A 26,804-nucleotide genomic window follows, 5' to 3' on the forward strand; every position below is an offset into this window, starting at 1 on the left:
CAGTACTCATTCCCTCTCTCCACCTTGGCAGGTAAAGCGTAATCTTCTTAATGTCTCATATCACATCGCCCAATACACAAGTATCATTGCCGACCTACGTAGTGAGATTCAGCGGTTGCAGCGCAAGATTGAACAGCAAGAGCCACGCCCAATGCGGTCCGACATCCGCAGTATACAAGGTAGGAAGAGTGAGGGATGTTTCTGCCAGGACATGGACACTTAACATTCCTGCCTCTAGCCTTCCTATGCCGGTGGTAGCTTCATGCCTCACCGAGTGACACCTGTACAAAGGGAACAGGTGCCATGGGATGGGTGGGCAAGATGTTCCTGTGGCCCTCAAACATAGCTGAAAGGCTGCAGTTCCTTCAGCTTTTACACATCACCCAAAAAGTATAGGCTCGGTGGTGTGTTGAAGGTTTTGGAGAGTGTTGGTGCTGACCTTTAAAGCCCTAAATGGCTTTGTCCTTGTATACCTTAAAGAGCGTCTCCACCCCAATCATTCAGGCCGGACACACCAAGGGAATGAAAGACCTACATTGGCTCCCAGTACGTTTCCGAGCACGATTCAAAGTGTTGGTGCTGACCTTTAAACCCCTAAACGGCCTCTGCCCAGTATACCGGAAGGAGCGTCTCCACCCTCATCATTCAGCCCGGACACTGAGGTCCAGCTCTGAGGGCCTTCTGGCGGTTCCCTCACTGCGAGAAGTGAGGTTGCAGGGAACTAGACAGAGGGGTTTTCTTGGTAGTGGCACCCTCCCTGTGGAATGCCCTCCCAGCAGATGTCAAAGAGACAAGTAACTATAACCTTTAAAAGACACCTGAAGCCCCACATAGGGAAGTTTTTAATGTTTATGGTTGCATTATGTTTTTATATATTCTGGAAGCTGCCCAGTGTGGCTGGGGCAACCCAGTCATATGGGCGGGGTACAAATAATAATTTTGTTGTTGTTGTTGTTGTGTATCTAACAACAACAACAGCAAGTTGTGCAGTGGAGAGCTTGGTTGCCCTCATAGCACAATGTTAGGGAAGGGAGAAACAATAGGGGTGTTTGGTAGCGTCTTCTTGCTTGACATTTTGACCAGACTCCTTGCATTGGTTCTTATTCCCTACCTGCTGTTCATCGTAGCTGAAGTGCAACTCCAGGGCAACCCCTTTGAGAGGCAGGAGATGGACCAGCTGAGGGAGCAGCTGATCAGCACCTTCCGGGAACAAATGGACGTGCGGCGCCACCTCATGGAGCTAGAGAACAATTACATGGAGATCCAGATCGAGAGCTCTCGCCACCTCCTGGCCATTGCTGAGTAAGTAGGGAGCTGAGAGCTGGCAGGGCACATTCCCACGTTCTTTGGGGTTCCTAGTTTGAATTCTCTGTGAGTCTGTGCTCTGAGCCTAGGCTGCCATGTCTGAGTAAGGGCGGGAAAATAACACTGCTGTGTTTACCAGCGCTTGGGCCCAGATGCATCTTCCTTCCTCCTTTCCCCACTCGCCTCACCCTACAGTTGGGAGCAGGAGAAGGCACGGCGGGCCCAGAAGTGGCGAGAGGAGCAGAGGAAGGAGAGCTACAGCAAAGATGAAAGCGAGAAGGACTCCGACACTGGGGACGACCTGTTGGATGTGCCCGAGCCGCAGGAAGTGACGTTAGCCCGGGAACACATTGCAGCCCTCCTGAGGGAGCAGGATAAACTTCACAAGCAGAAGGTATTCAAGCTCAAAGGAGCTAAGCAATAGCCACTCTGAGGGAAGAGAGGGATGAGGGCCCAGAGTTGCAGCGTCTGTTGAGGCTGAGCTGTTTGCAGCCAGCAGGAGTCTCTTAGGCAACACTTCTGCTTGCTTTTGCTGGCCCCCTGTGACCCCGGCATGTGACTTCCCCCCTGTGCCAGACAGAGCTGGAGAGGCGGTTCTGGGAAGTCCGTCAGCGTGGGCACCGGCTGGAAGAGGCTCTGCCCTGGCGCATCAGCTCCGAAGAGCAGCGGGAGGTTCTGAGCCTGCTCTGCAAGGTCCACGAGCTGGAAGTAGAGAACACGGCCATACAGTCGGGGGCCCTGCTGAAGGACAACCTCATCCGCCACCAGGAGCGGACCGTGCGCCGCTTCGAGCGCCACCGCAGCCTTTGCCACCGCATCATCCACGAACAGCGGCAGATCATCCATGGTACGGCCGCAACCGCTGTTCAGTGCAGACGTAGGGGATCCGCTGCACCTTGCATTCCTAGGGCATGCGATCCAGGACATGCAGAAAACCACATTTCCCACCTTTTGCACTAATTGAGAACGGGGTGTGTGTGTAAGGCTTCAGGGAATTAGATCCCTCCCATGGTGTCAGCCAGGAATCAGAGAAAGGATAAAAGCTCTTACCGTGCAATTTATTCAATCATTCACAGAGAGCGGCGAAGGAATGCAGCCAGTGTGGTGCTGTGGTTAAGAACGGTAGTCTCGTAATCTGGGGAACCGGGTTCGCTTCTCCGCTCCTCCACATGCAGCTGCTGGGTGACCTTGGGCTAGTCACACTTCTTTGAAGTCTCTCAGCCCCACTCACCTCACAGAGTGTTTGTTGTGGGGGAGGAAGGGAAAGGAGAATGTTAGCCACTTTGAGACTCCTTCTGGTAGTGATAAAGCGGGATATCAAATCCAAACTCTTCTTCTTCTTCTTCCCTATATAATGGCGTTGCTCCAAGTAAAGTCCCACCCCTCTGCGTCTCCCCAATTCTACATCACTCCTATGTCGGCTAATCTGAGCTTTCTGCTGCCGAGTTCTCTGTTCTAATACCCTCAATCCCTGCCTGGTCCTGGGAGAGGGGGGTGTCAGGAATGCTTTTCAGAGACACTGAGTCTCGCCTGGTGCTTCTCCCAGAGGCGGAGCTAAGTGCTCCGGTACCCAGAGCGGTGCACATGCTGTGCACCCAGGGGTGGGGCTAGCCACGAGCAGCGAGCATCCCAGGGGGGTGGGGCGGTGATGTCACCCGGGGCGGATCGCACCCACTGCACCTCCCTTCCTCCGCCAGTGGCTTCTCCTTCTTCCTGCTATTCCTCTTTCCCAGCTTCTGCAACCTCTGAACTCTGGCCTTCTGCAAACCACTGTTCTAAATCTATACTGTCCTCCTATTCTCGGGAAGGTTCAGGGAGGGGGGGGGCGGCCTCCACCATTCCTCCTCAGTCTAGCCCCTGACAGTGTGTGTGTGTGTGTGTGAGTGAGAAAGGTACATCAGTGTGGAAATGTTCCTGAGATGTTTTAAAGCACAGCATGGATTCACATTTTGTTCCCTCTCCACTCTTTCTTTCAATCTGATATAGACTGCCTATGTTCATAGACCATTTTGAACCCATGGTATAATGTGGTGCTGTTCTATGTATCATTCAGGAGGAGTTAAAAAAAAACACCTTTACAGTTTACCCAAACATTTGAGGGCTGAACAACACTGCCGGATTACCTAATAGGCAGCGTATGCACCGGCTTATGAGCCCCACAACAATGGATCAAAAATAATATTGGGAAGAAAATTACAAAAACATATTAGGAAATTATTTGCGAGGCCCAAGATTTTGACTGCCTAAGGGCCTCCACGGAGTTTAATCTGGCACTGCTGAACAATGTGGTTCTGTTAACCTTGAAATTATTGGTTGTGTCAGGAGATACGGCTGTGTTTCTTTTTAGATATTTTCATTGATTTATTTGTATTCTATTTTTTTTTAATTTCAAATTTTTATTAAGTTTGTTTTACAACACATACACACACACACACACACACACACACACAGAGAACTAAACATAAAAGTAATAATACACAATCAAAAAACAAAAACAAAAAACAACAAAGAAATACAAATAAAACATAATAACGTATGGAAACTTACACAGATCAAATATATATATATATATATATATATATATATATATATATAATATTTCAATTCTTCTTTTCTTCCAATTGACTTCCTTCATCCTCAACACGGTTCTCTTTTCGTTTTTGGTAAACTGTCTCCTTCTTAGTTCATTATTACCCCACTTTCCTTCTGTTTTTAACTTTTATACCATAATTTATTTTGCAGAAGTTAATCGAAACAAGTCCAAATATTAATTTGAGGGCACTGCTTTTTAAGGTATTCTCTATATTTTCCCCATTCTTTTTGAAATCTTTGCTTGGGCTGACCCCTAATGGCTTCTGTCAATCTAGCCAATTCAATATAATAAAATAATTTATCTTGCCACTCTTTTTTTGTCGGTATTGTTTCTTTTTTCCAATTTTTGGCATTTAGTGTTCTCGCAGTCCCTGTAGCGCAAAGGAATATCCATTCCCTTCCCTTCCATTCCATTCCTTTATTTGGATTCTGCCTAACCCATTTATAATAGGGGTCATGGTCGCTGTTGCGGGCTAGACCTGAAACATGTGTGGAGCATTGATTCTCCATTGTGCAACCCTTTCCCCATCCTCTCTCTTCTCGCCAGAGTCTCAGCTGTTGGTGCCATCCCACCTAGAAGAACTGTATCAAGCCTACTTGCATGAGCTGGACGAGGGAGGCTTGGACCGTGTTGCTGCCATTGACCGAGCGGCCGCCCGGGCCCTCAAGGTACCATGCTGCCACTGTGTCTGGTCCTAATCCACAGCAACAACTCATTGGCAGCACCAGCTTTCACCTATAAAGACCACACTGTCTGACCTATTATGAGTCCCATTCTGCAGGAAATACCTGGCTTGGCATGGCCCTTGTAAGGCAACTTTGGGGCTCTACAGACCTAGCCAGAGTCCTGTTTCTCACTAGGCTTTCTGCGCAAGCCTAAACAACGAAGCAGAAGGCTTTTTGAACCTAACCACCTACAGCCAAGTCCAAATCAGAGGCAGCCAACCTCGCCCCAATGTTTATCCATGGGCTCATTGTTGAATCTGCGTTAAATAATCAGAAAGATAAATTAGCAGGCAAAACCCAGAGAAACCAAGCAACCAAGCATATTACAACAATCCTGGCCCAACTGGTTCGCCAGAAGCGGCTTAGTCATGCTGGCCACATGACCTGGAAGCTGTACGCCGGCTCCCTCGGCCAATAAAGCAAGATGAGCACCACAACCCCAGAGTCGGCCACGACTGGACCTAATGGTCAGGGGTCCCCTTTACCCCTTAATGCCACAGGTGGTGTTGCCCCTTCTTGGGCCATCAACTTCAGCTACGAACTATAGGTGGAGAATGCAAGGTTGCAGTTGCTTTCGGCTATACCTGCAGGGCTCTCAGAGCATCCATGTTCTGTTTTCCCTGCAGGACACCTCTGTGCCAAAGCTCCCCCCGCTCCCGGTGGAAAGTATCCTGGACTCTGACCAAGAGAGTGTAAGGACCCTGGGCTCTGAGTATCAGCAGCCGCCACGGCGAGATTCTCGCAGGGGCACTCTCCCACCCCTTGTCCCCGATCCAGACAGGTAAGATTAACTTGATACCTTTTTGTGGAACATATCTCATGCAGCCCCCATCTCAAGATCTGATATGAACAGGTTATCTTTCTTTCTCTTCTCAGCAGTGAAGCAAGCCAGGTGTTCAAGGCCAGCCCTCGAGCCCGGCAGATCAAGAATTCAACAGTAGTGACACCGCCCCCTATCCATGTCAACGGCATGATCACTCAAGAGGTGTGAATCGACAGGGGTGGGGGGAGTGACTAATAATAATAATAATAATAATAATAATAATAATAATAATTTATTATTTATACCCTGCCCATCTAAGTGGTTTTCCCCAGCCACTCTGGGCGGCTTCCAACAGAATATTAAAAACAATACAGCATCAGACATTAAAAACTTCCCTAAACAGGGCCGCCTTCAGTTGTCTTTTAAAAGTAAAATGGTTGTTTATTGCCTTGACATCTGCTGGGAGGGCGTTCCACAGGGCAGGCGCCACTACCGAGAAGGCCCTCTGCCTGGTTCCCTGTAACCTCACTTCTCGCAGCGAAGGAACCACCAGAAAGCCCTCGGTGCTGGACCTCAGCGTCCGGGCTGGATGATGGGGGTGGAGACACTCCTTCAGGTATACAGGACCAAGGCTGTTTAGGGCTTTAAAGGTCAGCACCAACACTTTGAATTGTGCTCGGAAACGTACTGGAAGCCAATGAAGATCTTTCCGGACCAGTGTTATATGGTCTCGGCGGCCACTCCCAGTCACCAGTCTAGCTGCCACATTCTGGATTAATTGCAGTTTCTGAGTCACCTTCAAAGGTAGCCCCATGTAGAGCGCATTGCAGTTGTCCAAGCGGGAGATAACTAGAGCATGCACCACTCTGGTGAGACAGTCTGCATGCAGGTAGGGTCTCAGTCTATGTACCAGATGGAGCTGGTAAACAGCTGCCCTGGTCACAGAATTAACCTGCACCTTCATGGACAGCTGTGAGTCCAAAATTACTCCCAAGCTGCGCACCTGGTCCTTCAGGGGCACAGTTGCCCCATTCAGGACCAGGGAGTCCTCCACACCTGCCCGCCCCCTGTCCCCCAGTAACAGTACTTCTGTCTTGTCAGGATTCAACCTCAATCCGTTAGCTGCCATTCATCCTCCAACCGCCTCCAGACACTCACACAGGAACTTCACCTCCTTCACTGGTTCTGATTTAAAAGAGAGGTAGAGCTGGGTATCATCCACATATTGATGAACACCCAGCCCAAACCCCTTGGGTTCTCTCTCCCAGCGGCTGCATGTAGATGTTAAAAAGCATGGGGGAGAGGACAGAACCCTGACTTGATATGCTGAGGATTTGTGCCTTCATTTCAAGAATGCACGGGCATTCCTCTGTAACAAGAGACATTTCTACATACAGTGGTACCTTGGTAGTCGGAAGCCTTAGTTGTCGAACAAATCGCCTCCCAAACATCGCAAACCCGGAAGTGAGTGTTCCAGTTTGAGAACGTTTTTTGGAAGCCGAACATCCGACGTGGCTTCCGCGGCTTCCAGTTGGCTGCAGGAAGCTCCTGCAGCGAATCGGAAGCCACACTGTGGTTTCCAAACCGTTTCGGGAGTCGAATGGACTCCTGGAACGGATTAAATTCGAAAACCAAGGTACAGTTGTACCTCGGGTTAAGAACTTAATTTGTTCCGGAGGTCCGTTCTTAACCTGAAACCGTTCTAAACCTGAGGTAACACTTTAGCTAATGGGGCCTCCCGCTGCCGCTGCATGATTTCTGTTCTCATCCTGAGGTAAAGTTCTTATCCTGAGGTACTATTTCTGGGTTAGCGGAGTCTGTAACCTGAAGTGTCTGTAACCTGAAGCGTGTGTAACCCAAGGTACCACTGTATGACTGTAGTTTGTAGCGTTCTGCAAAGACCTGCAATTTCATAGCACGGCGGCTTTACAGAAGATCACGCCGAGGATCAACCGTTTCGTGCGTGTTTGATGGGCACGCAACTGCCGATGCACGTGCTGCTTTTGGCCCCGGAAGGGGGCAGGGATGGAACGGGGCAGGCTTACACACCCTCCACCACCCCACGAGTTGCCTGTATATATTTGAAAAATTGTACTGGTGGAGCTATGATGGGGGAGGCTGCAAAAAAACCCAAAACTAAACCATGGGTGGCTCCAGGGTTCATGAGGTGTGAGTTGCTCTGTCTTGACTTTTCCTGCCTCTGTTCTTCTCCACAGTATGTGCCTCGAGAGAGTTTGGTAAGCCTGAGTAGCCAACGAAATTCCTCCCCTGACAGCAGCGACCACTGCTCTGACGGCATCCTGCCACGCGGAGGTAACTATGACCCAGATATTTTAAAGATTACAGTGGTACCTCTGGTTACGTACTTAATTCGTTCCGGAGGTCCGTTCTTAACCTGAAACCGTTCTTAACCTGAGGTACCGCTTTAGCTAATGGGGCCTCCTGCTGTCGCCGCGTGATTTCTGTTCTCATTCTGAGGCAAAGTTCTTAACCCGAGGTACTATTTCTGGGTTAGCGGAGTCTGTAACCCGAAGTGCTTTTAACCCGAGGTACCACTGTAAATGTTTTCCCATTGTGCCTTCTCCCTACTCTCAGTTATGTCGCAAATTGGCAACAGCTGGGTTGAACGATATCAGCCTCAGTGTGGGGAGGCTTCCTCAAAATTTAGGAGCCCACCGACTCCTTTGTACTGGAGGAATTCTTCTACTCATCAGAGCCAACTCCTAGGGGCCAAGGTCCCCCCAGTGAAATATTTGAAGGGGCCTGCCCACCCCTGTTAATGGGCATTGCTCGTGGTGTGCACGCACTGCATCTTATGATGGAGCAGGGCTTACCTGGGCCCCCCGAATTTTTATTCAAGTTGGCACCCCTGTTTGCAGCTGGGTCCTTCACCTTCCCCCCCTCCCACTTTGTGCAATTACAATGGCAACTCTTTGTTGTGTTTTTGCATTTGTGTACTCTGGCCAAGGGTACCTGAAAGCTAGGCCAAGGAAAATGCACATATTTTATATGAGGAGCTGGGGGGAAAAAATGTTTAAGCAAACCTTCATAAAGAAACCAGAAGCTTTCCTTTTGGGGATTTCAGATTCAGAAAAATGAATGGCAGGATAAATTATTTGAATATCTCAAATTGGCAAAAATGACGGAGAAAATTAGGAGACGGCCTAACCAAAAATTCCAAAAGGAATAGGAAATTTATAGAGATTACTTTAAAAAAATCAGTGCCCCAAAGTCAAAACCTGGATTTGCTTTGATTAATTTTCTCAAACCATAATATGGATTATAAGTATAGTATGTGGGAAACTGTAGAAGTGATGAAATGATAAAAGAAGCAGTTTAACAAATAGACAAAACTACCTGCTTTGAGGAAGATGGAAGTCTGTCAGAGAAGAAAAGGAATTGGGAATGAAGAATATGGTGACGTAAGTCCATGTGTAAGAACTTACGGATTTGTGGTTGTGTGTATGTTTCTTGTTCCTTGTTTTTCTGTTGTTGTTGTTGTGGTTGTTGTCGTTTTCTTATTTTGGTTACTTTATTGTATGTGTTTGTTTATCAAGTAAGAAAACTAATAAAAAGCATGGGGGGAGAGGAAAATGCACAGTGCAATTAAAAAATATCCTTTTTTGGCACACGCTCCCTCCGTTGGCAGAGCGCAAAGAGATAGCGAGCGGCACCAAGAGCATCGTGGTGAAGGCTGCCCGGCGCCGCTCCCGGGTGCTGGAGTACGACCGGAGGAACCTGCTGGAGCCGACCAAGGAACACAGCAGCCTCTCCCTCCACTCTCTGAGCGAGAGCGAGGACCCCCTGTGCCGAGAGACCCCAGCCCTCTGCCAGCCTGCCAGCCCAGGCCTGCAGCACGCCGTCAGCGAGGACAACTTGTCCAGCAGCACTGGCGAGACTGTGCCAGGAAGGAATGGCCCCAGACGCTCCCCTGGGCCGTGGCTCCGGGTCAGCAAAAAGGGAAACAAGAAGCTTGAGAAGAGGGAAGAATCGCTAGAGGCCAAGAGGAGGAAGCGAAGGTCTCGGTCCTTTGAGGTCACCGGCCACAGGGTACGTCTTCAGCATCTCACAGCTACCCAATTATGTTTTGTTAATTTCAACATTTTTGACATATACAGTGGTACCTCAGGTTACATACACTTCAGGTTACAGACGCTTCAGGTTACAGACTCCGCTAACCCAGAAATAGTACCTCAGGTTAAGAACTTTGCTTCAGGATGAGAACAGAAATCGTGCTGTGGCAGCGCGGCGGCAGCAGGAGGCCCCATTAGCTAAAGCGGTGCTTCAGGTTAAGAAGAGTTTCAGGTTAAGAACAGATCTCCAGAATGAATTAGGTTCTTAACCCGAGGTATCACTGTACACAGTTTCGCCTTTTCTCTTATTTTTGCCGATGTCCCGTCCCATTTCCCAGGGAGTTGTTGTTATCTCTCCCCTTCCGCTGCCACCCCTATCTTGTATCTATCAAATCCTAACCACAATATTATTAGCTGATTGCTTCTGTTGCTCGTAGCTCAAATCCTTCTTGCGAGTTCGTCCTACTGTGATATTTCTTCAAACCGTCTGAAAAAGGCACCTATTCTTCTGTAAAAACCCTCATCACGAGAGTCTCTTAATTTTGCCTCTTTTGCATCCTCCATTGCATCCTGAGGCATCCCCAACCTTTGGCCCTCCAGGTGTTTTGGACTACAATTCCTATCATCCCTGATCACTGGTCCTGTTAGCTAGGGATTGTGGGAGTTGTAGGCCAAAGCATCTGGAGGGATGCAGGTTGGGGATGCCTGATCTTACTTATCCATTCTCCTTTGATTGGAATATCTTCTTTCTCCTGTTTCTGCACATATAGAATCCTAGCTGTTGTTGTTACATACATAAACAATTTTAACATTTTATGGGGGGAGGGGTAATTTCTGCCCCTCTAATCCCTAACAGAAATACTTCATGCTTTTTTAATATATATACTCATTTAAAACTTCTTTTTTTATCTCGTCGAGTATCATTTCCCAAAATACCTTTGCTTTCTTGCAAGTCCACCACATATATAAAAAAGATATAAAAAAGATATAAAAGATATAAAAAAGATAAAAATGTATAAACTTGAAAAGTATAAATAAAAACTTTTCTTTTTTTAAAAAAAGGAAGACTCACATGAGACCTTCCGACAGAGCCTGGTTGCAATCTAAAAAAAAATACCCAGCCAGGCTAAATGGCCCCTTACTTGTCTCCAGTCTCCATTTTGTGCATGGCAAATTTGCATGTTTCCAACTTAGCATTCAAACGCTAAACCAAAAGCACAGAAAAAGTGTGGTCCTTCCGTTAAAAGGGGAACAGTTCCCCCTGGCCATGTTCCCAACCAGAAAGCTGTTTTTTTGTAGAATGAATAACACGGACTAAAGTTATGTAGACTGACCTTATCTCCTCCCCCTTCATATCTCCCTTGCAAATACTCCTTAATAAGAAATTATGGAATGGTAAAAGAGATCCGCACCCCCTGTTCACGAAGCACCTTCTCAGCCTGTGCGTCTGCCTCTTTCCCCTGCAGCTCCCGTGTCCGAAAAACAATGTTGCCCGCCGTCATCCGCTGGAAAGCAGTTCTGAACACAAGATAACGGCTGCTGGAGGGACTCACAACACCCGGGGAATTGGGAGGGCAGCCGTGCAGTTGTCCAGAGTGAGGCTTCTGCAGGCCCAGCCATCCTCAGGTAGGGGCGCCTAAGCAAGTGCAAGTAAAGTCTTGCTGCTGTTAACAGCCGTCCTCCACTGTAGTAAAGTTAACCATGGGTCACAGCTAGGAATTTGGGTGCCAGAGCTTAAGGGAAGCATCTTGTCCTCCAGTGTGCATGCAGGATCCCACATTTTCACTTTGGAGTAATATAAACCGTCCCAGACTCTGCAGTCATCATCTGAGGCCCTTCTTTGTTTGCCTTCTCCATGTGAGGTCCAAAGGGTGGCAACGTGAGAACAGGGTCTTCTCTGTAGTGGCTCCCTGTTTGTGTAACACTCTCCCCGGGGAGGTTCGCCTGGCGCCAGGCAGAAAAAATCCTCTGCAGCCAGGCCTTTTGGCTGATTAATATTCTACAGCCTTTTAAATGTGACCACAGGAAGGGGGAGCTATTGTTTTGCTGTTTCGTTTGAATAATTTACTTGTTTTATCCTGTACTTTATTGTGTGAACTGCCCTGAGATCTTATGTTGAAGGGCAGTATATAAATCTAATAAATAAAATAATTAATGAATTAATGAAATAGCTTACATAGAATAAATGCCACCTCATGCTTAAGGGTTTTAAAGGTTGCAGAGATGGCAGAATTGTACTGAAGGCTATTGGACTAACACAAAGGTCAGTGTAATTAATTATGTCATGAAGAAATATGAGGGACTGAGGGGTGGTTTGGTTGTGTCAGGCAAACACTGGTTAGGGTTCAGTTATGATGCAAACGCCTATGAAATTTAATCAGAGTCATCTTCCTTCCCTCCTCCTCCTCCTCCTCCTCCTTCTTCCTCTTCTTCTTCTTCCCCTTTAGGTCCTACTGAGGCCTCCTCTCTCTCAGTCCCCTCCAACCAAGGTGGCGTCTCCAAGAAAAGCTTCCAGCCCAGCCAGCGCCCTCCACGGCTGAACTATATCACAGTTAATGGCACCAACCCTCACTGCAAAGATGGCAGGAACCGGCGATGCTGAGAACTGAGGGGACGCAAGCAGGTTGAGAAGCCCTGGGGAGCTGCCTCCGGCGCTCAGTCGGATGGCAAAGTGGCCAAAGACATTGTGGGAAGGTGGCTTATTGCAGAAAGGATGACCCAAAGGAAGACTCCGCCCAATTGGTTGTGGGTGCTCCTGCCAGGGATTCAGTTTGCCCGAAAAGTCTTTACAGCTCCAAGACTGGATGCCCCAGACTCAAATAAGTATCTCTATGGATGGGCATAAATACAGCTATCCATCTGGTACAGTAACTGAGAGGAGCCAGATGTCTCCTTCCTCCACAAGCACAGATATCTGCTTTAAATGGAAGCGCTTGTGGCTATGTTGTGCCTTTATGCTAGAGGAGAACACACAAACCGGGTGACCCTATAGGGAGATGGGTTGCTGTTAGTGCTGTGTGCATGCTATATTTCTGCATAGTCAAGTACAGTTCCGTCTTTTAAAACTTTCCAGAACATCCCTCTGGGGGTAGGAACACGAAGGGGGTGACACTTGGAAGCCACACAGCTTCAGGTCATGACCATGCAGGTGGGAAGCTATGGTAAATGCCTGATGTGGTTAGCTGTCTTCCAACAAGGGGCAACAAGACTGTTCGCCAACCAGAAACCATTGCTGAATACGTCGAGGAATGATACAGACTTTCGTTGAGATCACACATAGAATTTCTGGCGAGTCTCCCGTTGGGTTGGATACTCTATGACTCTTCCTTCATGAGAACTGGCAACTGGTTTTGAAAAATGCGTACATTGGAGTTGACAAATGTTGAATTTTGTATATCCCGTGAACTGTGGCAAGGTAGCGTGGGAAAGAAAATAGAACCGTGCATTATCCAATACCAACCCCAAGCCATTTCCAGAGACCTCTTTAGCCTCCTGTATTTTTTGCTGCCCACTCCGGGTTGCAGTTTCTGCCAAACACATACTTCATATCCTGCTGTCTACTGCGGTCTTGAAGGCCAAGACTTCCACACAGTCATGGGCTTACAGCAGACCTGCATTGGTTGGAATGCATTCTGCATAGTTAGTATTAAAATAGCTTTTCAGAATAGAAATCCTTCCAAAGCAGTACACAAGAAAGATCCAACTATATTTCAATATCAGCGTCTAAGAAAGACCTGTCAGGATCATTCACATTTCGCAGTTGGTGGTAGAATGACCCACAATGTGTGTGTGTGTGTGAGAGAGAGACAGAGACAGAGATATATAGAGAGAGAGATCCAGTTGGAGCAGACTCTGAGGTAGCCTTCAAACCATAGAAGGGAGGTGAAGAGATAGAAAATACAAGATGACTAGTAGCATTATGTGGGAGCCTGTAAAGAGTGACTAACTTGAAGCATGGCAGTTCCATACTAAATGTCGAAGCACCCTGGCATTTAGACATACTGTCTTTAATCCTGTAGCTGTTGTGACTAGCAGCCATTGGCAGCCAAGCTTAGTACATAACACTTACCCTTATTAAGTTCATTTAGCGCTCACTTACCATCACCAGATCTTGAAGCAGTCTAAAGAAAAATCCAAATGCATCATATACAATAAGAACTATTTCAAATAATTTACCGGTACCTCAAAGAGGTAAAGGTAAAGGGACCCCTGACCATTAGGTCCAGTCGTGGCCAACTCTGGGGTTGCGGCGCTCATCTCGCTTTATTGGCCGAGGGAGCCGGCATACAGCTTCCGGGTCATGTGGCCAGCATGACTAAGCCGCTTCTGGCGAACCAGAGCAGCGCACGGAAACGCCATTTACCTTCCCGCCAGAGCGGTACCTATTTATCTACTTGCACTTCGTGCTTTCGAACTGCTAGGTGGGCAGGAGCAGGGACTGAGCAACGGGAGCTCACTCCGTCGCGGGGATTCGAACCACGACCTGATCAGCAAGCCCTAGGCTCTGTGGTTTAACCCACAGCGCTACCCTTCACCTCAAAGAGTATCCAGATACATTATCATGCATCTTGTCTGGTTGGCGAATACGTAGCCAAAGCAATGTGAGGTCACTACATTCTTTAAGAGTTTATGGAGCATGGTTAAAGGACTGATTTATATACACATTCCATGTATGGCTATGGAATTATTATTATTATTATTATTATTATTATTATTATTATTATCCCCCCACCCATCTGGCTGGGTTTCCCCATCCATGCTGGGCGGCTTACAGCATATAAGGCAAGGACTCCCGATTTGTAAAACCCAACAGCTGGATGCAGAGGTGCAGAACATTTCCAGCCTCCCATGCTTGGTGCTGTCTTCAAGCTCAGCTTTTGGCTGGGGTCGGTTATGCTTGAAAGCATCTCCTTTAAGAAACACCCAAATGATGGTATTGTTTTGGGGGTGAGCAATCAGTATAGGGTTGGCTTTGAACTTTGGCTGATCGGGATAACTGGTTTAATAAACTGGCAAGGGCTGCTCAGCTAATAAGGGTGGTGGCAGCAGCAGCAGCAGCTCCTATGGGATCTTGTTGGGCCTCCCTCAAAATGGCGGCCCCGGCACCACACGGAACCTTTCTCCAGCCTCTCTTGCTGTTTGCGTCATCCCTGATTCGCAAGGAGGGAGCTGTGTGCAGGTCACCTGCAAAGCCGAACCTGGGTCTCTTTGGTGCAGGCCTGTTCTCTCCCCCCCCCCCTTGTGTTCTAATCAACTGTCAGAATGACACAAGGAAAGGGCTGCTATCGTCGACTAAGCGAGCAGAGGGCAATCACGCGATGTCAGGAACCTCCAACGGGGGTTAGAGTAGGTGCCCCTGGGGGTGTGCAGAGCGCTCCTGGGAGCTCACTGGTTATCTCCGCTGTGATGCCCATGAGCACGTGCAGGCTGCCCGCTGCTGGCCATCAGGGGCTTCGTGGGCACCAAAAAGAGCCAGTGTGGTGTAGTGCTTAAGAGTGGTGGACTTGTAATCTGGTGAACCGGCTTCGTGTCTCCGCTCCTCCACATGCAGCTGCTGGGTGACCTTGGGCTAGTCACACTTCTCTGAAGTCTCTCAGCCCCACTCACCTCACAGAGTGTTTGTTGTGGGGGAGGAGGGGAAAGGAGAATGTTAGTCGCTTTGAGACTCCTTAGGGTAGTGATAAAGTGGGATATCAAATCCAAACTCTTCTTCTTCAGAAAGAGGATCTAGCTGCCGGGGAACCATCAGCAGAAGCTGTACATGATGACAATGACCACCAGCATCTAGCAGCATTCTTCTACGTGCCCACCCGGCGGAAACACCTGCCTGTTGTTGCCACCTCTCGCTTCAACACCCAGAGCCGTCTTTCCCATTGGTGTTAGTGGTTTGTTGCGCCAGGGCGCTGGCCTCTCAGGGGCACCCTAGCGAGTGGGAGAGCTGCGCGGCTATGCCGGCAGCCTCCCCTTTCCCTGCACGCCCGCCAGCTGTGCCCCACCAACTGTATGGCTGGCGGGCATGCAGCTTCCTTCCCAAGCCTCCACAGGAGGAGAGCGATCGCCGCAGAGGCTTAGGATGGAAGCTGCGCGCAGTTTCCCTCCCAAGCCTCTGCATCTGCTAAAGATGGCCCTGCTCCTGGTCATTGTCCTCCTCTTGCTTCCTGGCGAAAGGCGGTGTGCATCCTTCTCAGGCTTCCCATGTCCGCCAGCACGTTTCCCTGCTTGATCACCGCCGCCACACTGGGGATCGGGGCGGTGGGGGAGGCAGAGAACATTTTCTACCGCCCCCTACCTTGTTTTTGAGTTGCTGGGGGGGGCGCTGGAGGGATCTTTGCACCATGGCACCAGATATGCTTAAGACGGCCCTGTCAACACCCCCTTGGTGACTGGTCACATCACCTTGACATGGTGACCAAGCCACCATAGAACAGAATCGTAGAGTTGGAAGGGACTTTGGGGATCATTTAGTCCAAGCCTCTGCAATGCAGGGCTATGCAGCTGTCCCATACGGGGATCGAACCTGCAACCTTGGTGTTACCAGCACCACGCTCTAACCTATTGAAAAGGCCCAGAACCTGCATGCATTCACTGGGAGAGGAAGAAAGCATGGGGTACTGAGGCCTTGACTACCCTTGTGTGCATCAAAATAATTTTCAGGATTTCAAGAGTTTGAGGGGTGTGAAAGCCTTGAAAGCCATGCAGATTAGCTGAAGACTGAATCATTATTATTATTATTATTATTATTATTATTATTATTATTATTAAATTTTCTATAAAGCCCTTCACTCAAGGACCACAGGGAGGTTTACAAGACACTGGGAGAAGGCGAGAGAGGATTACAGGCTAAGTAAGAGAGCCAATACATGAAAGGGAAGATTGAACAGAAGACAATGAAGACTCCTTCTTTGAGCAGAACACTGCTCAGAAACCAATTTCACCTCAAAAATAACACCACACAGTCATCCCCAGCAATACATTTCCTGATTTTTATTTAGAAATCTATGTAACTGATGATCTATTCAAAAGGCTGTGGACATTACCTGCAGAGAGAGCACAAGCACCAAATTTCCACCTAGCCCATAGTCTGCAACCCAACTCCTCCGGTTCTAAACCAGCTTTTGCCCCATTTATTTTACAAACAAATAATTACACTTATTACAGAAAGTTTAGAAAACCAACAGGAAAGCCTTTGTTGTTGTTGTTTTTCTTCTTAAAAGTGAAGATGCTATTATTTTGGGATGGTACACTGGAATCTGCCTACCTTGGAAAAAAATCATGTGACAAGGGCCAGAAGGCAGAGGTTGAAATGGAGAGAAGGAAGTGTGATGGGTCTGGTCAATTGGTTCGTATGTATTTAATTCACTAATCGGGGACTCAGAAAGTAGACTGAACTTTCCTACCTGATCAGCGAGACGGCAAAAACCCACTCTATGGTTAGGATATCCAGTCAAAAGCAGCAGGAGATGGGATTCACGTGTCTCTGGTTTGGACTGAGAAAAATAAGGGTGTGGATGTATAATCTACCCTGTATATGAACCAAAGACCATGGTGCCACTTTTAACGCTTAAAACTGTTGTCTGTTTGCAGCTGAAATTCAAAGAACCAAACTCATTCTTCTAGTATCAAGTCTAGTAGAGGGAATAGTGGGAGGCTGGATGCATTAACAAATAAGGGTGGCTAGAAGAATATTACAGTATTCTAAGGACTTTTTACCTACCAGTGTACTGCTGGGTTTTTGTTTTTTGTTTTTTTGTTTTGTCTATATCTCTCAAACTACAACAATTCCACGGGATCACCACTTCATGGGCAAGACATGAAGGCAGATTCTAAACAAGTTAGGAAGTCAAACCTCTTGCTAAGGGGGGTATCTTGGAGAACGATCTAATCAAAAGCACCACTGAGATCCTCCAGTTCTACCTGAGTTCCTTAAGAGTGCAATCCTATTCACACCTACTCAGAAGTAAGTCATTCAGTTCAGTGCAACTGGCTCCCAGGTGAGCACATGTAGGATTGCAGCCTTCAAAGATGGAAGAGAGCTAAACATAAGTATCTGAAAACAGAGATAAGGGAATTCCCCACCCCCAAGACTGTACATGTTTTAATTTCCCATCTTCTTTTCTTTTTTTTAAAGTCCCCAGGTTTGTAGCTGCAGAAGTTGTTTTCATGCAAGAAGCACCCAGGGCCTGCATGCCCAGATTACATGCATAGATTACAAGGTGCCAGCCAGTTTTGTACTGTATTTGTTGCTGTTCTCCAGTACAATCCAGTCATTCTCGTCCCCTGCCTTGTCTTGTGGTACCCTATCTTCCGCCGTTCTTCTACTTCTTGATTTTGATCAGCGAATGGTAGACAGGCTTGATGATGATATGCAGGTGCAGAGAGTTGTCGATGAGGTATTCGGAGGTGCGCTTCTGTAAGTCGGCATGCACCAGGAAATCGGCCACCTCGTCTGTGCTCTGGTGGAAGCTGTAGGCATGTTTGACAAAGACTTTGCCCTGCTGCCTCATGCCCACCAGGATGGTTTTTTGGAAACTGACTCCGGCAAAGTCGGAGCTAGTCGTGGCCGGAGTGATAACCAGGCGGGGGCGGCCGTCCTCGATCCTGATAGACTGAATGGCCCCCGAGACAGAGTCCGAGTAAACAGGACGCAAGCTGACCGGGAGCCAACGTGGGGAGAACAGAACGTTCCAAGTCACGCGCTTGGCAGAGTCGTGGTTGCTGGGCCCCAGCTGAGTCTGGAAACTGGTGCTGCGGTCATCCCTGGCTGGGTTGTTAATCACCCACTGAGAACCCCAGGAGGTGGAGAGGTAGTTTCGGGGAAGGAACATGCTGCAGTTGACGTCAAAGTATTTGGCAAAGTGGATCGGGGAGGCCGAGTGGAACTGGAAGGCTTGGAAGAGCAGATCTTGCACAGCGTTGTAGTGCTTCACCATCACCAGAGACTGCTTCTGCAGGTGGAAAAGGTGGCTGGGGGAGATCATAGGGTAACGCAGGGACCTCAGCATCTTCTCCACGACATAGTCCTCGGGCTGGTGTGTGACCACCCACTCCTCAACGGCTGTGTACAGCTCCAGCTCGCTCTGCAGAACCAGGTCGGATCGTTCCAGCAACAGTAGCAAGAGATCGACGCTCACCGAGGCCCACTCAGCGCTGCTCATCACAGCTGAGAGGTTCCAGGCCAGGAACTGGAGGCAGCTCTCCTGCAAAGCCTCGTCCCCAATCCTCACTGCGTAGTGGTACCAGCCCACCACGTGGCCCTGGTTCGACTCACTGGCCAGATGGTTTTTCATGTATTCAGCTACCCCTCTCTGCAAGCTAGAGATGCGGTATTTGCTGGCTAGTCGGTGAAGCGGTATGGCTTGGTGGAGGAGAATGGAGATCTCACCACAGTACAGATATCTAGAGAAGGGACACAATCATCATTCATATTGGTGACATTTCTTCTCTCAACAGTTTTCATGGTTTTTTTATTTTTATTTTTAATAGACTGCGTTAGCTACTGAGATGGGTAGTATACAAACTTCTTGGCATTGCATGAGACCACCACTTAGCTGGTTTTAAATTAACTTGGGTGGGGTATAAATAATGAAATTATTATTATTACAGTCAAACCTTGGTTCTTGAACGGCTCCGTTTTCTAACATTTTGGCTCCCGAACGCCGACAACCCTATTTCCGAATGTTTTTCAGAAGTCGAATGGCTTCCGGGGAGTTTTTTTCTTTTTTCCACATTGACTTTGCCAAACATTTCGGAAGTCAAATTGTCTTCCAGAATAGATTACGTTCAAGGTTTGACTGTATTATTATTGAATAGGGCATTCCTATTTTCATCGGAGAAATGTTGGAGGGTATGGAGATCACACATCTCCAACATTTCTGTCTCTTTTTGATCTTGGGATTCCAGCCTCACTCCCTTTGCTCTCAGCCACAAAAGCCCCATTCTGGTTTCTCCCAGCTTGGCAAATCGGACACACGCCATGCCACAGAACTGAAGGACAGGTTACATTTCAGTAGACTTTACTGAATTTTCCTTCTATTCCATTTCCTGTCCTCTTAGAATACATTTCCCAGCAAGCTGTGTTTCCAGTTGTCTTATTATAGGCAAAAGTGCAGGGGCTGCCAACGCAGATGTTAGATTCCAACTCCAATTAGACTTGGCCAGCATGGCCAATGGTCCAAGAAGGTCCAGCAATATAATGGAAAACATCGTGTTGGCTACCCTGCAATATTGCATCCCAGGACTGCATAAAAAGGTTCAGCCAGGTTCTTAGGAGAGAGATGGAAGGAGAGCAGAGGGCAACTACAGCTCCTCCAGCTGAGAAGCAACAGGACCGAAATGGACAGATTGACGGGGAGAATTAGGAACCAACGTGACCAGAGATTCTCCGAGGACTGGAAGAAATTTACAGAGTATATCAAAAATTTCTGTGAAGAGCAAATAACGTTTGTTGGCTTTCAAGAAGCTCTGTGAAATTACTGTTAGAAATATTGTTTAAAAAATATGATGTGACTAAGAGTATTTGAGTGCAATATAATATTGGGAAATGTGAGACGAGGATAAAAAAATAAACGGAAAATTATCAGACAAGCTGAGGGAAGTTCTGGAAAAAAGCGTTTAAGTTAAAAATGGATGTATAATTTTGTAAAAATGTTTTTTTTTGATGGAAAATCTAATAAAAAATATTTATAAAAAAAGAGAGAACCAACAGGACCGAGGAAGGGGACTCATTCACTCCTTTTTTAGGACCATCCAGATGAGGTCAGTGAGCTCAGCCTCTTACCTGATGAACTTTTCGAAAAGGGCTGCACTGTCAGGCGGCTCGTGCAGAGTGATCATGGTCTGGTTGTGCAGGAGGCTCTCAAAGATCTCACTTTGCAAGCTGAGCATCAACTGGTGGGTGTGGAAGACTTTGATTTCGTCCGAGCCGGCAGTGTGCACCCGCAGGGTGGTATCGCTGGCATTGCCATTCTGCAGGAGCTCTTGCAACCGCTGCAGCAATGACAGGGAGTGGTTGATGGTGGCCACTGTGGAATCCCCGGCGAGGTCCGCCTTCTGGACTGCAGAGAGCGCGAAACAAAATCAATGAGCGAGAGGCGAGATTTCAGGGCTGGGAAAATGGGGGCGGAATGAAATTCATGGGGGAAGCCCCCAATTGTTTGATTAGTATGTAAGGGAAGGCTGGAAAGGAAACCACTGGGCCATTTGAGAGTAGGCTCCTTGCCTCTGGTGTATAATAATAATAATAATAATAATAATAATAATAATAATAATAATTTATTTCTACCCTGCCCAGCCACTCTGGGCAGCTTTCAACAGAACATTAAAAACAGAATAAAACTTCAAACATTAAAAACTTCCCTAAACAGGGCTGCCTTCAGATGTCTTCTAAAAGTCAGATAGTTGTTGATTTCCTTGACATCTGGTGGGAGGGCGTTCCACAGGGCGGGTGCCACTACCGAGAAGGCCCTCTGCCTGGTTCCCTGTAACCTCACTTCTCGCAGTGAGGGAATCACCAGAAGGCCCTCGGCGCTGGACCTCAGCTGAATGATGGGGGTGAAGATGCTGTTTCAGGTATACTGGGCTGAGGCCATTTAGGGCTTTAAAGGTCAACACCAACACTTTGAATTGTGCTCGGAAACGTACTGGGAGCCAATGTAGGTATTTCAGGACCGGTGTTATATGGTCTCGGCGGCCATTCCAATTAACCAGTCTAGCAGCTGCATTGTGGATTAATTGTAGTTTCCGAGTCACCTTCAAAGGTAGCCCCATGTAGAGTGTGTTGCAGTAGTCCAAGCGGGAGATAACTAGCACATGCACCACTCTGGCAAGACAGTGTGTGGGCAGGTAGGGTCTCAGCCTGTTTGGAAGGTGGTGCTAATCTGGGATAGCTCATTTTGAGGAGCATTCCTGAAATCCCCTTTTCCCTTTGTGATTCTCTTGATTTGGTCCTAACACTTTACACAATGGGAATGCAATAACCAATGGTTTCTAACAAATAAATTTGACTAACTAGCTGTGGGATCGAGTTAAGGCTGGCCTCCGGCTCCCCCTTTCTTTCAGCTAAGCCACAAAGAGGAGATCAGAAGCTTTATTTTATTTTATTTTCAATTAATTTTACAAATTTTTTTCCAAACCCAGAACTGGTTTAGGGCCAGGATGCGGATTCTGTGGCCCTCTAGATATTCTAGGACTCCAACTCCCCTTAACACTAGCCAATAAGATTGGATCCAACTAGGTTTTACTCATGGTAGACCCATTGAAAGTAACAGACCTAGGTTAGGGCCTGTCCGTACTTCAGCTTAATGTACATTATGGACCCCCTTGTGCTTCCTTTAACGCCCCCTGTCATTGTGGCATTTCCCTCTGACTACAGCTGCCTCACACTTTCTACTCCCTAAATCCAGAGATTTCCTATGCAGTTGGTGTGGCTCACCTATTCAGATTTTCAAAGCATAGGGAATTTTGAAAGAAAAGTGGTCATTGGATCCAAAATGTCTGACAGCAGGAGAGGATCCTTCTCCCCAAACTGCAGCTTTCAAACTTCATGTCAGACATCTTAGCCTTTTGTGATGATACACTTGGTAAGTTTTCTGGGTTCTCTGAACTACATAAAGCTCCATGGTATTGGGCAATTATGAATCCACTTTAGTGCAGCCAGTGATCGATGTTCTGCCCAGGGTGAGTAGAAGAGTCAGTCTCAGTAGGCTGCTGTTCCAGTTGTGACCTTATTTTAAAACTGGGATCACAAAGGCTGGACCAGTGATATGCTGTGCCTTGATATTAACATTTATTAATGTAAAGAAAAAGATGGTACTTTTTATCATATGTGGTGGTCATGTAAGATGAAAAAAGACTTCTGGGAAATGATATATAAGGAACTGAAAAAAATGTTGAAAATAACTTCCCTAAGAAACTAGAAGCTTTTCTTTTAGGTATTATAGGACCAGAGATCCCGAAGGACCAGACGAAACTATTTACAGTGGTACCTCATGTTACAGATGCTTCAGGTTACAGACACTTCAGGTTACAGACTTTGCTAACCCAGAAATAGTACCTCGGGTTAAGAACTTTCCTTCAGGAGGAGAACAGAAATTGTGTGTTGCTTCAGGTTAAGAACTTTGCTTCAGGATAAGAACAGAAATCGTGCTCCGGCGGTGTTGCTTCAGGTTAGTGGTAGGCCCCATCAGGCGGCAGTGGTAGGCCCCATTAGCTAAAGTGGTATCTCGGGTTAAGAACAGTTTCAGGTTAAGAACGGACCTCCAGAACGAATTAAATTCTTAACCCGAGGTACCACTGTATGTACGCGATCACGGCTGTGCGGACTCTCTTAGCTCAGAAATGGAAAGATGTTACAACTCTGACCAAAGAAGAGTGACAAACAAAATTGATTCACTATGCCGAAATGGCAAAACTTACAGGAAGAATTAGAAATCAGGAAGAGGAGGTCTTTAATAAAGAATAGGGAAAGTTTATAATTTATTTGAAAAGCTATTGTAAACAACTACATACACTGGTAGGATTGACAGAAAACGTGTAGTCAAAATTTGAACTATAGATTGACAAAGGATTTATAAAAATAGAGTTATGATAGAGATGCAGAGGGTAAAATCAGTACAGTGGTACCTCGGGTTAAGTACTTAATTCGTTCTGGAGGTCCATTCTTAACCTGAAACTGTTCTGAACCTGAAGCACCACTTTAGCTAATGGGGCCTCCGGCTGCTGCCGCGCCGCCGGAGCACGATTTCTGTTCTTATCCTGAAGCAAAGTTCTTAACCTGAAGCACTATTTCTGGGTTAGCGGAGTCTGTAAACTGAAGCGTATGTAACCTGAAGCGTATGTAACCCGAGGTACCACTGTACATTAAGATCCACCATTGGGGGGGGGGGTGAAGTCAGAAGGGATTATATGTTTATGTATTCATTTTTTTATGTAAAATAAAAAATGCAAAAATAAAATTTATTTTTAAAATATTATTGACATTTACTAAGCAGTTGTAACTATCTAGGGCAGCACAACAGAAAGAATAAACGGCACACCCTTCCTAGGCCTAGCTGCAATCTTAGCGACTTCTAGGATGAGGCCATAATGTGAAATATTTGACAGAGAAGCCAGCTGCATGGGCAGGAGAGAAAAATATGGGGTATCATACATGCTATGCTTCTGTACTAGCATACTTCTGAAAAGCTAGTAGCCCAGAATGATCAGCTGGTATATTTTCATGGAAGTATTTAAATGTCTCCTGGAACCCAAAAACCTCGCTGGAATATTTGAGGCGATCCCCCAAGGTAAGGGGAAATTACGAGAAGTGAAGCAGGAGTTCTGATGTGAAGTCGGTGTGTGAAAGAGTGAAAACAGCTTGTTTGCACTTGCTGTACATATTCTTAGTCTTTGATGGACTGCATCAAATATTTCCAACCATAGGAATGAACTATGTTAATAAAAGGACCATGCCAAAATGGTAAAACTGACCAGAAAACTCAGGAACCAAGAAGACAAAAACTTTAAGAAAGAACGGGAAAAATTTCTAATTTATTTAGGAGACCACTGCAAGCAGATGAAAACATTAGTAGGATTTTTTAACAACGCTTGTAATGTAACAATGGCTATGGACAATATGGACGCATACGAAATATGGATTACGAAATAATATGCAGTTGAAAATGTTGACAATAAGACCCATGGTGCGAAGTCTGGAGACTCAGAGAAATCTCTAAATGCAGATATTTACTTGGTATTGTTATAATTCTACGCTTGTAAAATAAAATAAAAAATCATTTTTAAAAAAAGGAAATGGAAGGCGAGGTTTCCAAGGTTTTAGTATATGTTTCATAATTTCTAGCTTCTAGAAATCTCCCAAGGTTTGCAACAGAATAATTAAGGTCAGCAGCCCTTGACTGCCTGACTCCCTAATTCTGAAGGTGGTAATTAAAGTCACCCTTCGCCTCGGAGCTTTGACTAATCCCAGCCAGCTCTTGCGGATGTCGGAGTTTTCACTTTACTACTCATGGGAGCTGGAGCTCCGCCAGCAGTTTCACAGCCGTCATTAACTCAATGAAACCGCTGCCGCTGGATGAATTAAATTCTCACGCCGAGCCAAGTTACACTTTTTTGGTCTCCCTAGGGAAAGAAAGCTTAGCTTGTTCACACTCCCCGTATCCTGGCTTGCGTCTCCTGCCCAGTCCAACTTGGGCAGGGATGAAAGGTTAAAATTCAATGGCAAAAGAATCTCTAGCTCTCTCTTAGGACAAAGACACCAGCGGGATGGGGAAGAGCAGCTTAAAGGGGAAGGACCAAATGCAGCTATTGCTATGAAAACATCGCTTTTGTCGAAGCTTCTTGACAAAGAAAAGTGTTTGTGACTCTTTGCTCCGGAGGGAGGCAGACCCGCAGCTGAAACACCGCCCTCCCCACCACTTTAAACTTAAGATGGTCTTTCTGTGTGTGGTCTCCACATCCATTTTTGTTTTTTTTGTTTTTCTGGTTTGGATTGCTATTTGCACGAGCAACTACCCACTGACTCCCAGGACTTGAGAGAGGAAAACTGGCATGTTTATTTTGCATTTAAGCAGTTGAAAGGATCGCAGCGTGTTCATGAGGAAATCACTTCCGTGGGGGGTGCAAGGCTGACTTCACACATTTCCCCACCCAAAAAACACCATTAGAACCCATCTATCTGGTTGGTCACAACACACCGTGATCTCTAATAACGTTCAGAATTTACAAATTCACCCAAGCACAATGGTGAGATTTAGCATCCAGGGCTCCCTCTGAAAGAGGGGCACATTGCGCCCATGAATTAGAGACAGCTGACATACTAAGTTCCATAATGAATCTGCCTCTTGTGCCACAATCCTGTTCAGCAGGGTAACAGAGTTGGGGGTAGGGAAGTATGCAACCCCAACTTTTCCTTTAACTCCTTTGCATCTGCCTAGCCGCTCCTTATGCCTGCGGTGAAACTGGCCCCCATATAATATCTTTTTAAATCCATGTCTTATCCAGCGGATTAGCTTCTTCCAGAAACACAAGCGGCACAGTTAAACCAAGCTGAGTTGAGGATTGGAAATGAGAGACACACAGCCTTTCGCCTTGAAGGGTCAGTTTGACATCCAGCATTGAGAGAAGATGCTGGAAGTTACTGTTGGTAACATATATCCTTCTTTTCCGTTACAATCATGATCAAAGTGGCTTTCAGTAAGTGTGTGGCTGGGTATAAATTCCTCTTTAGCATGCAGTCCAGTTTTTCTATAACTCGGGATTCTTTGCCAATGAGTGTTGTTGAGGAGAGAACCAGACAGGCCGAATCTTCAAGGTCAAGGTTTCATTGAGCGCTGGCTGGCCGCTGCCTGTTCAATATATGCAGGCTTAAGCAAGACCCGTTAGGTCTTACAGGGTGGTCTAAGAACTGGAGAAGAAGCCCATGACTTGGGAAACCTGCCATCTATTTCCCAGCCAAACACCTTGTATAACCTTGGGGAAACCATTCATGTACCTGGAGTTCAGCAGAATGGAATAATTTGCTCTGGAACCCTGTCTCAACCCTGGGATGTTAAAGCCAGGGAGTGGCCAGAGCCTTAAATTCCCTGCTCCTCAATTCTCATCGGGTCCAATAAAGAATAGATTAGTGATACAGTTTGGTTAAAGTGCACCTTAAAAGTGTCTTCACTGGTGCTAAAGTTCTGCAACATGCCCCACTTTCTGTGGCTCTGGGCCACGCTCTGTGTGGTGCAAAATGAATGAATAAATTCACAGTTCCTCCTGCCGCCTCAGCCCAACCTGCTCACCTAGCAAAGCTCTTTCCCAGCAGCCCTTCCTCCTTACCTGCTTGAACAGCCAGGCACAGCAGTGACAGTGCGGCGAAGGAGCTGGTCCATCGCCTCGGTGCGGCCTGCTGGACCCCTATCCCTTTAGCCATAGCTGCTTCCTTAAGCGTGTCCGCAGAGGGAATAAGCCCTCGACTGAGCGTACTAATGTGTCTGACTCTTTATGTAGGACACTGACTCTCCCAGCCCCGCTTGCCATTGATTGGTGGAAAACTAGTAACAGCTGTTACCAAGGAAACCACTTAAGATTGTGAATTGATGCCTGTTGGACATTGTGGGACTCCCTGGGCGGTCGGCCGAGCCTCCCTGGGACAGCAAGACTACCTGGAGCCTTTGACATGCTGGAAGTTGCATAAAGAACACTCACCTTCCAGTTGTTGTTGTTTCTGTCATAGTTGTTTCTTAACTTCAGAGCATCTGATTGCAAAACAGTGGTGTGCTGGTGCCAGTCTGTTAGAGAGACTATCAAGCAAGGTGACAAGATAAATATTTGAAATACTTTATTGTCACTTGTACAACTTGTATACA

General features: G+C 46.9%; 2 protein-coding genes across 2 annotated transcripts in view; one reads left to right on the forward strand and one right to left on the reverse strand.

Moving 5' to 3' along the window:
• Nucleotides 1-12,938, forward strand: part of LOC308470906 (dynein axonemal intermediate chain 2-like) — an 82,019-nt gene extending 69,081 nt beyond the window's left edge. The window contains exons 21-31 of the mRNA XM_080994578.1: nt 32-179; nt 1,128-1,302; nt 1,501-1,699; nt 1,882-2,152; nt 4,445-4,566; nt 5,250-5,404; nt 5,503-5,608; nt 7,603-7,699; nt 9,036-9,436; nt 10,926-11,085; nt 11,907-12,938. Coding sequence (XP_080850704.1) covers nt 32-179; nt 1,128-1,302; nt 1,501-1,699; nt 1,882-2,152; nt 4,445-4,566; nt 5,250-5,404; nt 5,503-5,608; nt 7,603-7,699; nt 9,036-9,436; nt 10,926-11,085; nt 11,907-12,061 — 1,989 coding nt within the window. The 3' untranslated portion in view covers nt 12,062-12,938. The remainder of the gene's footprint in view (nt 1-31; nt 180-1,127; nt 1,303-1,500; nt 1,700-1,881; nt 2,153-4,444; nt 4,567-5,249; nt 5,405-5,502; nt 5,609-7,602; nt 7,700-9,035; nt 9,437-10,925; nt 11,086-11,906) is intronic.
• A 3,490-nt stretch (nt 12,939-16,428) lies between these two features.
• On the reverse strand, nt 16,429-26,398 carry BTBD17 (BTB domain containing 17). The gene is made up of 3 exons (XM_080994726.1): nt 26,275-26,398; nt 20,237-20,513; nt 16,429-18,855 (listed from the first exon to the last, which is right to left on the reverse strand). The coding sequence occupies exons 1-3, from the start codon at nt 26,366-26,368 to the stop codon at nt 17,775-17,777; spliced, it is 1,452 nt and encodes a 483-aa protein (XP_080850852.1). The 5' UTR covers nt 26,369-26,398; the 3' UTR covers nt 16,429-17,774.
• Nucleotides 26,399-26,804: the final 406 nt, after the last annotated feature.

This window comes from Podarcis pityusensis, assembly GCF_964106645.2.
Source record: "Podarcis pityusensis genome assembly, chromosome: 2".
NCBI classification, from domain to species: Eukaryota; Metazoa; Chordata; class Lepidosauria; order Squamata; family Lacertidae; genus Podarcis; species Podarcis pityusensis.

What these genes read in the sequence shown, in the direction of transcription:
- BTBD17 (XM_080994726.1), bottom strand. Translation starts at nt 26,368, where the DNA reads ATGGCTAAAGGGATAGGGGTCCAGCAGGCCGCACCGAGGCGATGGACC. An exon ending in GTGCCTGGCTGTTCAAGCAG is followed by an intron (nt 20,514 to 26,274) that starts GTAAGGAGGAAG and finishes CGCTCTCTGCAG; the next exon opens with TCCAGAAGGCGGACCTCGCC. An exon ending in CTTTTCGAAAAGTTCATCAG is followed by an intron (nt 18,856 to 20,236) that starts GTAAGAGGCTGA and finishes TCCCTTCTCTAG; the next exon opens with ATATCTGTACTGTGGTGAGA.